This window comes from Pantherophis guttatus, chromosome 7, assembly GCF_059756535.1.
Source record: "Pantherophis guttatus breed Tessera chromosome 7, ASM5975653v1, whole genome shotgun sequence".
Classification (NCBI taxonomy): domain Eukaryota; kingdom Metazoa; phylum Chordata; class Lepidosauria; order Squamata; family Colubridae; genus Pantherophis; species Pantherophis guttatus.
In genome coordinates, this window is record NC_142069.1 from 8,509,137 (window position 1) to 8,523,834 (window position 14,698).

General features: G+C 42.4%; 1 protein-coding gene across 7 annotated transcripts in view; it reads right to left on the reverse strand.

Moving 5' to 3' along the window:
* Window positions 1-14,698, reverse strand: part of USP6NL (USP6 N-terminal like) — a 145,235-nt gene that overhangs the window by 47,233 nt on the left and 83,304 nt on the right. For all 7 annotated transcript variants that reach the window (XM_034442124.3, XM_034442125.3, XM_034442120.3 and 4 more), the window contains one exon: window positions 5,592-5,631. In XM_034442124.3, the coding sequence (XP_034298015.2) occupies window positions 5,592-5,631 (40 nt within the window). The remainder of the gene's footprint in view (window positions 1-5,591; window positions 5,632-14,698) is intronic.

Sequence of the window (14,698 nt, forward strand, 5' to 3'; positions counted from 1 at the left end):
GTCAAGAAAGACATCATTATCGTAATTTTAGAGCACTTCACAACACTTCAATAAACTCAAACTACAGTGCGCGCGGGATGATCTATCCTCCCTTTGAGAAATGACTGTGGAAAGCCAGCATTAGCTCATCCAGGTTGGTAATAACAAGGACTGCACAACTCAATCATTTGCAAAGTTGTAGAAGGCTTCCTAGAAACTCTACAGTTTTCTGGCAACTTTCTATTCTGTTAAGGAGAACCCCCTATTTACGTATCCTTGTTCTGACCCAGCCTTAGCAGAACCAAGAAACAGATTCCTTGTCCCAAAAAACCCTTCTTTATTTAGCTACTGTGAATTCATGGCATTCACACACAGAAAAGTCCAGGCAGTAACCCTTCCAAGGGTTAATTGCAGTAACGGACCTTATCAGTCAGATAATTGCCAGGCCAAGAGCTTCCAGTCGCAAAGCTGTAAATTAATTCCTGGCAAGAAGTCTCTGAGGCACGAACCACGATAAGCAAATCTGAATAGAATAGAATAGAATAGAATAGAATAGAATAGAATAGAATAGAATAGAATAGAATAGAATAGAATAGAATAGAATAGAATAGAATAGAATAGAATAGAATAGCAGAGTTGGAAGGGACCTTGTAGGACTTCTAGTCCAACCCCCTGCTTAGGCAGGAAACCCTACACCACTTCAGACAAATGGTTATGCAACATCTTCTTAAAAATTTTCAGTGTTGGAGCATTCACAACTTCTGCAGGCAAGTTGTTCCACTGATTAATTGTTCTAACTGTCAGGAAATTTCTCCTTAGTTCTAGGTTGCTTCTCTCCTTGATTAGTTTCCACCCATTACTTCTTGTCCTGCCTTCAGGTGCTTTGAAGAATAGTTTGACTCCCTCTTCTTTGTGGCAACCCCTGAGATATTGGAACACTGCTATCATGTCTCCCCTAGTCCTTCTTTTCATCAAATTAGACATATCGAGTTCCTGCAACCGTTCTTCGTATGTTTTAGCCTCCAGTCCCCTCATCATCTTTGTTGCTCTTCTCTGCACTCTTTCTAGAGTCTCCACATCTTTTTTACATCGTGGCAGTATTCCAAGTGTGGCCTTACCAAGGCATTATAAAGTGGTATTAACACTTCACGTGATCTTGATTCTATCCCTCTGTTTAGGCAGCCCAGAACTGTGTTGGCTTCTTTGGCAGCTGCTGCACATTGCTTCCGAAAGAAATACGAACTGTTGTCTCCTGCAATCACCACTCCCCTTTTGCTTCTATTTATTCCCCAGCCAGGGAGGGACCATTCAGCATCCACATGTGCCTTTCTTCCCGAGTTGGCCCCTGTTCCTCAGCTGTACTCCTGACAGCTCTGCGCATATGCACATCTGGAACAGGCCCCAGCTGTTCTTCTTCCCCACTTATCTCCGACTCCAAAGACAGTTGGGAAATGCCGGATGGCCTTGGCTCTATCTCTGCTTCTGACGCAGAGCATCCATCAGAGCCTTCCCCAGACAGGATTGGCCCAAGGTTCTCCCCAACCTCCTCATCGTCCGAGTCGGATGGGCCACAACAATCCTCTTGATCAGGTACAATGTAGCGGATTATCATGAGGAGAATTTGAACCCATTCATTGTGATGAAGTGATCCCTGAGGTACAACTGGATTTGGGTAGTGTTTGTGGGTTGTGTTGACCATACTGGTCACAATATACAAAACTAACCAGTTGCCACCCAGTCATTATCAGGGAATGTGTTTGCCTGGAAATGGTTAAGACAGTCAGCCACCCACCCAACCCCTACTACCTCTTTCTAAAAAAGAAAGTCTCACCTGACCAAAGCCAGAAGGGACGGCTGAGATTGGCCAGACTAAGTTTTGCTGTATTTTTTTTCCCCTCATCATATATCCATGATGGCGAACCTACGGCCATATCTGTGGGCAAACGAGTGTTGCCCTAGTTCAGCTCCGGCGCATATACACACGCCGGCCAGCTGATTTTCCGGCCTTCCGGGCCCACCGGATGTTGGGAAACGGGCTCTAGCCTCCAGGGGGGGAGAGACAGTTTTTGCCCTCCCCAGGCTCCTAGAAAGGCTCTAGAGCTTGGGGAGGGTGAAAAACAGGCCTTCCAGTCCCACCATTCCATCGCGTGCCAATAGTGGGGGTAGCGCGGGGGGGGTCGCATGCCCTTGCACGGGGGGGTGGGGCAGGGGGCATTGATTTATGGGTGTGGGCACGCACACGCGCACAACCCCCCCTTTGCTCCCCCCACTTTTGGCACGCGATGGCAAAAAGGTTCGCCATCACTGTCATACATCCTAACTTCTGTGGCTTATTCATTCTTACATCTTTTCTGCACTTTGCATAATGGTGCAGATAACAGTTAACAGATTGACAGAGTTGGGAGGAACCTCATAGGTCATCTAGTCCAACCCCCCCACCCCCTGCCCAAGCAGGAGACCCTACACCTTTTCTGACAGATGGCAGTCCAGTTTTCGTGAAAGCTTCCAGTGATGAAGCTCACACAACACATGATAGATAAAACTAAAATAAACTGAAAAAGAGTGGATACTTGTTAGGCAGGTGCTGAAACTTCAATGGGATCCTAGCCAAACTGTAAGTAATAAGCAGGAATTAGAGCTCTCTTCATAAACTAGAATGTGGCAATGTTTTTGAGAAGAACCTGTAATTTACTAAAGGAGTTACTAAAATAACCTCCCTGAAACCTTAAGCAATGCACGTTTCATTGTATCTTTCCAGGAAAAGAATCACATTTTTTTACAGTAATTATTCATGTAAAAAATAAATAAATATTGTACAATTGCTAAATGATTCTGTATTTTTATTTTATTTATTTATTTTCCACCTTTATTTTTATAAATAACTCAAGGTGGCCAACACACATAATAATCCTTCCTACTCCTATTTTCCCCACAACAACCACCTTGTGAGGCGAGTTGGGCTGAGAGAGAGTGGTTAGCCCAAAGATACCCAGCTGGCTTTCATTGCCCAAGGCAGGATTAGAACTCACCACTTTCTGGTGGTTGGCCCCAAATCATCCAGCAGGCTTTCATACCTAAGGTGGGACTATATCTCATTATCTCCTGACGATTGGCCCAAAGATACCCAGCAGCAGAGGTGCTATTCAGCAGGTTCTGGAGAACCGGTAGCGGAAATTTTGAGTAGTTTGGGGAACTGGCAAATGCCACCTCTGGCTGGCCCCAGACTGGGGTGGGAATGGAGATTTTGCAGTATCCTTCCCCCGGGAATGGGGAATGAATGGGGATTTTGCAGTATCCTTCCCCTGCCATGCCCACCAAGCCACGCACATCAAGCCACACCACACCCACCGAACCAGTAGTAAAAAAATTCCACCACTGCCCAACAGGCTTTCAAACCTGATGACCAGCTGGCCGGCACCTCAGAAACCCAACAACCAGCTGACTGGCATGCATGCACACCTCGGAAACCCAACGACCAGCTGACTGGCATGCATGCGCGTCTCGGAAACCCAATGACCAGCTGACTGGCATGCATCCGCACCTCAGAAACCCAACGACCAGCTGACTGGCATGCATGCGCATCTCGGAAACCCAACAACCAGCTGACTGGCGTGCATGCACGCCTCGGAAACCCAACAACCAGCTGACTGGCGTGCATGCGTGCCTCGGAAACCCAATGACCAGCTGGCCGGCGCGTGAAACCCAATGACCAGCTGGCCAACGCGTGAAACCCAACAACCAGCTGGCTGAGCTGGGGCGACAGCGTACATGCCCACAGAGAGGGCTCTGTGTGCCACCTCTGCCACGCGTGCCATAGGTTCACCATCACGGCACTAGACCAAACTGATTCTGGCATCTGTAATCATTCATTAGGCAACTGAATATGGAATAGTCTGTTTCTATAGATAATTTTTTCCAAATAGTAAGCAAACTTTTTTCTCTCTGAGAGAAAGCTTCAATGAATTAGAATTAGACAGAACTCAATCTTGACTACGGAGCTTGGATTATATAACCTCTGACTTTTCCTCAGAGTGTCAACTATACAAGAGATGCTCTGATTGTTCAGGTTGCTGAATTATTTTGCAAATACCACTTGCTGACAACCTCATTCATCCCTCTGACTCTAACTTGGCAACACTCCACTGCATAATTACAGTCACAGCATATTAGCCGGTAATTGAGCACAATAACATCTGGCATTTCAACATTTTAAAACAGAGACAGCATTTCAAACGACATCCATCCCCTCTCAATTACCTCAGCTTTCTCAAATATTAACTACTGGTCGGAAAAAACAATGTTTATTCCAGCAAGGAAGACTATAAACTGACAGGAAAAAATGGACTAAATTAAGGAGGGCAATAATTAAGAATAGTTTTCTTTGCAGAGATCAATATTTATCATTGCATTTAACAAAGAAGGAAAGCTTGGCTGGGCAGCCATCTGGCTAGTTCTGGGTTTCTCAAGCTTGGCAAGTTTAAGATGTGTGGACTTCAGCTCCCAGAATTCCTCACTCCACCAAGCTAGATGGGGAATTCTGGGAGTTGAAGTACACACACACACATACACACACACCTTAAACTTGCCAAGTTTGAAAAACACTGGCCTACATCTAGATACATAGGGGACGTGATGGCTCAGTGGCTTAGATGCAGAGCTTGTCGATCGAAAGGTTGGCAGTTCAGCAGTTCGAATCCCTAGTGCCGCATAACGGGGTAAGCTCCCGTTACTTGCAAAGCTGGCTGAGGAAATCTGGGAGTTGAAGTCCACAAGCCTTAAAGTTGCCAAGGTTGGAGACCCCTGCTCTAAAGTGCTGGACTATATTTCCCATCACCTTCCAAGCAAACTCACGCTGAACGGTTAGAACCAAACAGAATGCCAGAATATGCCAATGAAGGCTCAATCATCCAGGCCAAAGGTGATTTAAAGTTGAACCATGGCAACTGGAGCAAATTTTGTTAATGTCAGACAATTCATTGTTCATCCAAGCAACTTTATCAGTCAGAGCAAAATTATTTAGGCAGAGAGTCATTGGAATGTACCAAATCTTCCCACAGGGCCACACCAGCTTCAGTTTCTCCCCAAAACACCGGAGTATTTTCAAAAAACGATCTTACCCATTCCATGTTTTTTTTTGTTTTTTTTTTACAGGCAGATTCAGCCAAGCCATTTCAGCACCCTGCATTTTTGCATTTTGGCTGACTACTCAAGATAAACCGGAGCCCTCAAATTATTACCTTCTTTACATCTCAGACACACTAGGTCATAATTTTGAAAGCGATGGCTCAATAAATTTCCAAAGTGTGAAGAAAGCGGGTAATGATGAACTCAATGGACTCATAATTCTGACTTGGTATCAATTAGAATCCAATAGCCCAATTTCACTATCAAACTTCTCCAAAACTTGGAATAAAAGAGGAGGGTTGGGCTAGGCAGGTTTTCCATTAGCATGATCAGCAAGTTAGCTTTTGTTGTTGTTGTTGTTGTTGTTGTTGAATTCTTAAGTCACACGGATACTGAGTAAATTTATACTGATTGTTTTCACATGCAGAACATGTTCTAGATGCTTCTAAATCAAGTATTGCTATCTACCTCAGAGAGGGGCTGCTTACCTTCTCAGATGCTGCATCGTGAATTGGTAACTCCTCCTGGCTAAAAGGAAAAAAAGGAAGAATGTCAGTTACAGGGACAACAGATTGCAAGGCAGAAATGAAATACAGGCAGTCCCCGATTTACGACAGTTCACTGAGTAACCATTCAAACAGCACTGAAAAAAAGTGACTCGTGACCAGTTTTCACACGACGGTTGTAGCATCCCTATGGTCATGTGATCAAAATTCAGGTCGTAAAATGAGGCAAACTCACTTAACCATGTTTCACTGAACAAGAGAAATTTGGGGCTCAATTGTTGTCATAAATCAAGGTCTATCTGTAACTGATTCCAGAATAGCACATCATAGTTGTTAGGGTTGGGAGCACCCACTGGGCTAAGACACAACATAATTTGGTTTCTTAGTATGAAAGAAGTCACTGCAACCATGGTTTCTGAGTCATCATTAAATATGAATCCAAACACCTGAGCTTTATTTATTTATTTTTTTAATTTGATTTATATGCCTTCTCTGGAGACTCAGGGCAGCTTACAATGCGCTAAGCAATAGCCTTCATCCTTTTGTATATTTTATACAAAGTCAGCTTATTGCCCCCACAAACTGGGTCCTCATTTCACCTACCTTAGAAAGGATGGAAGGCTGAGTCAACCTTGAGCCTTGGAGAGATTCGAACCAGCAGAAATTGCAGGCAGCTGTGTTAATGACAGGGTGCACTAAACCACTGTACTATCAAGGCTCTTTTTATAAATAACCCACAAGCAAACAGTAGCTAAGGATGATATTCTAATCGGATCTGAAATTTTTGGATTACACTTTCTCTATACAAAACGAGCCTTCTTCAAGGAACCTCCAGCAAAACCTCCAGCATTGAGCAAATGTGCATAAACCAATTTTTTTGTACTTCAAATTAATCTAGAAGGTCTTTCAGGGGATTAGTTCATGGGTTTACAAAAAACATAGGCCTCCCAAGGTAGAGAAGTACACATTCATTACATAAAATAATCAAGTATTTATTGAGCTTACATTCCCAAATTACTTGGCTTTAAGCCAAGCTGAACCATACCTGGAAGTTTAATAACTATGCCAGATTTGTCAGTTCAATCAGTTTTAAACATAGATCATTGCCCAAATTAGCAAGGTGAGAACTTCTATAATTGGAGAGTATGAAAATAATGAATAATTAATCCATCTACTAATCGTATTAGCAAGATGTTCAGCATCCAAAAACTGCATGCTTTGCTGTCTGCCTCCCCATTTGGGCTACAGCTCTGTGCTTACTAATTAGGAACCAAACTTCATTAAGCACAATAGGATTTTGTTCTAAGTAACTGAGATTCACTATACTATAGGGATATTAAAGTGTTGGGCAAGAACTAGGAAAACGAAGGGTTCAAGTCTACCCTTAGCCAGGGAAATTCACTCTGTGACTTTGACCCAGCTGTACTCCTTCAGCTTGACGGACCTCACATGCTGGCTGTTATAGAGATAAAATTAAAGAAGTTCCCCATATAGGAGATCTTGAGTGTGAGGAGCCATGGAGATGACCCAGGAGAAGCCATTCAGAAAATATTAAGACAAGAACAGATGAAGAAACGTGTCTTGAACCTAGGGAAGCATGGAAATATTATTAAAATACTTAGACTCCCTGAGGTAGGTATAAAAAAAAAAAACTAATCAAGGAGAGATTCAACCTAGAAATAAGGAGAAATTTTCTGACAGTGAGAACAATCACTGTCAAAACTTGTGGGAGCTTCATCACTGGAAGCTTTCAAGAAGAGACTGGACTGCCATCTGTCAGAAATTGTGTATGGTCTCCTGCTTGGGCCGGGGGTTGGACTAGATCAGGGTCACCAACCTTTTGGACCTCAGGGACCACTAAATTCATAATTTTAAATCCCACGGACCATTAATATGATCTGCCTAATGACCAGCTGGGTGGGCATGGCTAGGTGGTCATGTGACTGGGTGGGTGTGGTCAATTCAATGTTACTCACGTCGAGGGGCACCTTGTCGGCCTCTACTTGCCCCTCCCCTCCCAGCCACTCCTCCCCTCCCCACCCGGGCTCCTTAGGGCCCCAACAGGAAGCAGTTGTTGGAGCTAAGCAGCCACCACGAGAAAGAGTTGGCAAAACAGCTCAGTTCAAATTGGATCTGACTGAGAAGGAGGCTCAGCTGAAGCACCTCACTGAGGACTAGGAGCAAAGGCTTTCCAAGCAGAGCGAAGACCTGTGGGAGTGAAAGGCCAGGTACCGGCGCCTGGAAGCTCAGTGGGCTGAGATGGTCAGCCAGTTCCAGGCCATGAGGCAGTCCCACTGGAACAAGGCCCTCCGGCTCTTCGCCACCAGCGGCCCTTCCCTCCAGCCTTCGCCCAAAGCGCTGCACCAGGATGCTGAAGCAGACCCCAAGTCAGAATTTCTGGCCCCCTCTGACGCACACAAGAAGACCCCGAAGGGGAGACTCTCTGCAGCAACCCCAATGTTCATTGCACGTATCTGTCCCAGGGGCCGTAGTTTGAGGACCCCTGATTTAGTGCAATATAAAAAATGCAAATAATTTTTCTGCGGACCACCAAAATTTTCTCGCGGACGACCAGTGGTCCATGGACCACCAGTTGGTGACCGCTGGACTAGATGACCTACAAGGTCCCTTCCAAATTTGTTATTCTGTTACTATAGCCAATAGTTCCAGTCATGTGACTTCTTTCCTGGTTGGATTTACCTCACAGGGCTGACAAATCTTAGCTTGATATGTGTATGGAGTTTCTCAGGCATTCAGGTCTTGGTTGTCCCAAACATGCTTTTTTCAAGAGGCAACTGGACTTTTTTGTTTTCCCTTAATATTTAGGGAACAGGGCGGTGAACAGCCAGAAGTAAAAAACATCAAATACAAAATATAAAAATATATAAAATATATAAAAAAATATATAAAAACAATTTAAAAATGAATTAAACAATTTGGCCCAACAGTTAAAATCCCCCATTAAAAATCCAAATTAAAATAGATAAAGATGTTTAAAGATGTTTGTTTAAAGATGTTTGTTTCACTTCTCATCCAAGAAGCTTCTTCAGTTCCAGAAGCTTTTTGGATGCGAAGCGAAATGTCTTCAAGGAAAAACAAAATCCAGTTGTCCCTTGAAAAAGCACCGTAGGTTGACATCTTTGTCTCAATTCACACACCAAGTGGTGGGCATAAAAAGGGATTTTTCTTCCTTCTCTATAAATGTATAGTCCATTCCTCTTGGAAAAATTAACAAGGGGGAATTGCATCCTATTCTCATAGTGGAAAACTTAGCTTAGAAAGTAAATACTTAATGGGAAGAACCATGCTAAATAAAGTCCATTTTGTCAGCTACTCGGCCTGACACTGAGATTGTATTTCATTTCAATAACTAAATATGTGCTTTAGCAGCTTTGACCTTGTGTAATTCCTTCCCACTTCCTTTCTTAGGACTCTGCATTTCAATCATGTCTCCAATTAACTAATTAGTATAAATGATGACTTGTGGATTTTGCTGTGGTCTGTCAAGAAAGCAAGAGGGAATGGGCACTATGAAAAACTGAATGTGATATTAATCATGCATGTCTCATAACCAAAATAAAATAATTCTCTCCCAGTATTAAATTAGATTTTAGTTATTTTAATATATTATACTGCTGACTGGCTATTCATGTAGTTTAAGTACTTCTGATGGATACATTCCAGTGAGAATTCAAAACATGTGGAAATGGATTTGTCAGTATTCATAATAATCTCCCTCTGCTTCTATTATATCATCGGTGGCCTTAAACATTTTAGAACCAATATCTGCCATTAAAAGCACCTGACTGGATTGAAATTTAGACATTATCCAGACTGATGTGCTGAAATTCGAACTCACGCTAAGTATCAATGTTTCTAACTTTAACAATATTTGAGGTCTGGGTTCATTTCTTTTCTAAAATAGGAATGGGTTGGTTTAGCAGGCATTATTTTTATATCAGGCATCTCTGACAAATTATAACCAACTGAGGTTATAAAAACTATTTTACACGGGACAATATCTGGCATACAGTAAGCTATTATCAACGTTTCCTTCCAATTCTGTATGCACATCTTCAAGATCATGTGAAGTGTTAACACTGCTCTATATTGCACTGGTTAAGATCACACTTGGAATATTGCATTCAGTTTTGGTCACCACGATACAAAAAAGATGTTGACACTCCAGAAAGAGTGCAGAGAACAGCACCAAAGACGATTAGGAGACTGGAGATTAAAACCTATGATGAACAGTTGCAGGAACCGGGTATATTTAGTGTAACGAAGAGAAGAACTAGGAGTGACATGATAGCAGTCTTCCAATATTTAAGAGGCTTTCACCGAGAAGAGGGAGTCAACCGATTCTCCAAACCACCTAAAGGCAGAACAAGAAGCAATGGATAAAACCAATCAAGGAAAGAACCAACATAGAATTAAGGTGAAATTTCCTGTCAGTGAGAAGAATTAATCAATGGAACAGGTTGCCTTCAGAAGTTGTGAGTGTTTCATCACTGGAGGTTTTCAATCAGAGATTGGATACCTATTTGTTCAGAATGGTAAATGGTCTCTTGCTTGAGTAGAGGGTTGGACTAGAAGATCTTCAAGAACCGTTCCAAGTCTGTTATTCTGTATTGTCCTTTCTTCTACAATAAAGTGTAAGTATAAAGTGTCAACTAGAAAGCAGAGACATCACCCTGCCAACAAAAGTGCATATAGTCAAGGTTATGGTTTTCCCAGTTGCAATGTATGGTTGTGAAAGTCGGACCATGGGGAAGGCTGAGCACCAAAGAATCGAGGCCTTTGAACTCTGGTGCTGGAGAAGACTCCTGCGAGTCCTTGGACTGCAAGGCAATCCAACCGGTCAGTCCTAGAGGAGATCAACCCTGACTGCTCTTTAGAAGCCCAGATCCTGAAGACGAAACTCAAATACTTTGGCCACCTAATGAGAAAGAAGGACTCACTGGAGAAGAGCCTAATGCTGGGAAAGTTTGAGGGCAAAAGAAGAAGGGGACGGCAGAGAACGAGGTGGCTGGATGGAGTCACTGAAACAATCGGTGTGAGCTTAAATGGTCTCCGGGGGATGGTAGAGGACCGGAAGGCTGGGAGGAAAGTTGTCCATGGGATTGGAATGGGTTGGACACACAACTAACAACAAGTGTCAGATAGGGCACTTATTTTATATGCAGAGCGGTCTCCAGTTCAATGCCCACAATCTCCAGTTTATAAGGCCCAGAGGAGAAAAGAGCTTTCTTTGGAGATCCTGCAAAAAATGCTACCAATCTCGGTTAAGACTTTCTAGGAGAAAAACTATGACCTCCCAGATCTCTCTGGATTACAGCGGCATTGACCTGAGCAATGGCTGTAACTGCAAGCAGGCAACGGGAGATTTCACAGACTCTTTTCTTTTAACAGCTAGCTACTCATCGCAGCTTCAAGCTGTTAGTCAGCAAAAGGACATACACATGTAGTAGCCACTATGTGTGGTCTTACGTGTCTGTTAGGACTGAGGGTTACAGCATATTTTGCACAGAAGCAGGACATGATCAATGGCTAATACAGAGCATGTGAATGTACCCGCAGAAAACTACAATATTACTATATGTTTGGAGGATTGTTCCTACAAAAGTGGGGAGTGTAAACCTCCAAGGTTTTTATGGCAAAACAGAAACTTTTAAGACAAAGCTGAATTTCTTAACGTATGTTATTAAGGAAGTATGTTTAAAATAAATGGAATTGGGTCTTTAAATGTATTCAACACCCTGATGCAGCTGAGTGTTTATACTTCTTTCAAAAACAACAATATCAAAGGATAGTCATAATCATCATCCAGTAAGACTACTAACTCCAACCTTCAAACCTCCAATTTTGCGATATATCTGGCCCCTTCGAGATTAGCAAAAATGTATTCGAATGTAAATCCAACTTGCTGGAAGTGCAAGCAGGCACAGGGCCCTTTTTTCCATGTCTGGTGGCTTTGCCCAAAAATTAGGAAGCATTGGGAAAAAATAAGGATTTGGCTAATAGAAATAACATCGGAAAAAGTAGAACTCAAACTATAAATTTTTTTACTAGGGATGATTAAGGAAAATTATAAGAAAGAAATAAAGTATTTAATACTACATATAGTCACTGCAGCCAGATTGGATTTAGCTCAATTTTGGAAAACTGATCAACTGCCAACAGAACAACTGATAATTCAAAAAAATCTATAATTGTGTGGAAATGGATAAATTAACATTCGAATTGAAAGATAAGGCAGACTCAAAATACTTTATAGCATGGAATAGATGGTATGATTAGATAATTCGGAGAAATGAGGGCAAATGTAAAATTCTGAATGATAACAAAAATTTTTTTAAAAATGCACCGTCAATAAGACAACAGATATGTGCTTAAAGTCACCTTTTCTTTTTATGTAGTGTTGTTTATATTGATATATATGTGTTTAGTGTATACATGGTGTAGTGTTTCGCTTTTAAATGTTTAATAAAGTTTGTTTTTAAAACCAAAAACAAGAAGAAGAAGAAGAAGAAGAAGAAGAAGAAGAAGAAGAAGAAGAAGAAGAAGAAGAAGAAGAAGAAGAAGAAGAAGAAGAAGAAGCTGTTTTTCAGCCCCAACCAGCCCCAACCTCAAAACCAGCGAACGAACTAATGTACTGAAGCTGACCAGGCTAAGGATGCTAACCAGATGGATACCTGGTAAGCAGAATTTGTTTTTTTCCTATTTTCCTCCCCAAAAACAAAGGTGCGTCTTATATTCCGAAAAATACAGTAGCTAAAACCATGGAGAAAGTCCCACATTTTCAATAGTGACGGGTTAAAATTCTTATGCATTTCCTTTTATTCTTCAAAATGGTGAGCTCCGTTTTTTCCCAGATAAAGACGGCTGCGTTGTTAACGTATTCTCTTCTGCTGAATAGTTTCTCATTTATTCCAGGGCATCGATCAAGTTTCTTGATAAGCTTATCCTCTAAGGACAAGTTCATATTTTGAAGAGCATACACTTCTAAACCAAGGGAGCAGGGAAAGAGAATCTCTTTCCTTCCCAAGGGGGAAAAAAATGATTAAAACGGAGAAAATCGACTCCTTGAAAACAAATCCTCGGTAAGAAAGTCAGGCACATCAAGTGTTTCAACATGGACTCAAGTGAGCTTGTACATTGTTCTCTCTTCCAAGCAGTTCTATAAACTGTAGTAGAAGGCTACTACAGCGTTTTGATTTTTAGAAGGATATAATTTCATACAACATAGAATCATTGGGTTAGAAGGGACCTTGAGCGTCTTCTAATCTGACCCCTTATAGCAGGGGTGTCAAATTCGATTTCATTGAGGGCCGCATCAGGGTTGCTTGACCTCAGGGGCCGTGACCAAGGTGGGCATGGCCAGCTTGACGTCACTCATGTCAAGGGCGTCTATTGTGGCCCAAGTGCTCGGCCAGCGAAAAGGGGCTCCCAATCTCTGTGTCAGGGTTCCAACAGATACCCTAATTAAATCATGAGCCTCGAGCCAAGCTTCAAAAGAAATCCAGTTATTTATTAGGAGCTTCATGTTGGCACGTTCCCAAATGAAGCCAACACTGAGCCCACATAATTTACGGCCCCAATCATGACTTTGTTTCCCCCCTCCCCCCAGGGTGTGTCATCAATCACATTCGCCAACGGAGCAATCTCACAGGTTGTAGAGATCATTCCCTTCCGGCCACTGTAGATAACCCTGTGAGACAGCCTTGAGAAAGTTATGTCTGGAATGTGTTCCTGTTTTTCGCTGCTTCGTCGGTTTCCCATCCCCGTTGCCTATGGCAACTCGAGAGCAGGCCAGGGATGCTTTGTGAGTTGACACTCCATTTTTGGCTGAGATGGCCTCCTGCAACTCTCTATCAGTGAAAATGGAGCTCACCATTTTCGCTGGCAGAGAGCTGTAGGAGGCCGCCCCAGCCGAAAATGGAGATTGGGAGCCCATTTTCGCAGGCAGAGGCACCACAAGATGGTCCTTCGCTGTTTCCAGGGCGGCCCACAGGCCAGATCTAAGCACCCCATGGGCCAGATCCAGCCCGCGGACCTTGAGTTTGACACCCCTGCCTTATAGAGACCTTATACCATGCCTGAATGATCTTGCAATTATGAATGTCATATATGAAAAGGAGAAAATTGTGTGAACTGATAATTTCTCTCATCTGCCCTAAATACCAATCAATACCATTAGATTAACTTGGAACAGTTCCATAAATTATTCATGAAAATTAAAGCTACTTCTAATATAAATTAATTCCTCCATAGGAAGGTGGGTCAAAATTAGACAAACAGAATATTATATACAAAGCAGAAGGAAAGGAGCTGGTTTGCTGCTATTCAATTTTACTGTTTCTGAGTTACAGGGGTTAATGTTCCCCATTGATTGTGCAGCTGTATCTGACCCACATAACAATCTTAGATTTAACACCGCATTTCACAATTTTATTCTAAAATAAGAGAACAAGGAGGAATAACCCTTTTGCCCTTGTGCAGTACCAGCTAGCATACCCAAACGGTGTACTCTAAAATTGAATTTTAATAATTGATAACCCAGAAACCATCTAGTTACAATAGCTACGGAGCGAATATGAGATGGCAAAACTTTTTACTGTAACGTTCGTACAAAGGTGAGAATTATATAGCCATCCTTTGAATGGAATTCCACCAACAGTCACCTAAAACCAATAAAAGTTTTTTTCAGGTCTTATTTCACATATTTCGCCCATGGGATGGAATAAACCAAGAGATGATACTTAAAATGCCAAAGTATCTCAAAAGTGCTATTTATCATGTGCCTCCATGTTCAGCTAATAAATCCATTCCATTAAGGCATGGGTGTCAAACTCATGGCATCACATTGCTGTCACATGACATATCACAACTTTTTTCCCTTCGCGGAGCTGGGGTGGGCGTGGCCTGCGTACCCATAGGCTGTTAGTTTGACACCCCTGCATTACGGGATAGCTATTTGCCTCATTCCTTAACAAATGTAAGGCAGGTTAACAAATCAGAATTAATGGTAAACTCGCATAAGAAAACACAACTACCCTTGAAAAGTGTTCGGAGACTACAGTTGGTCC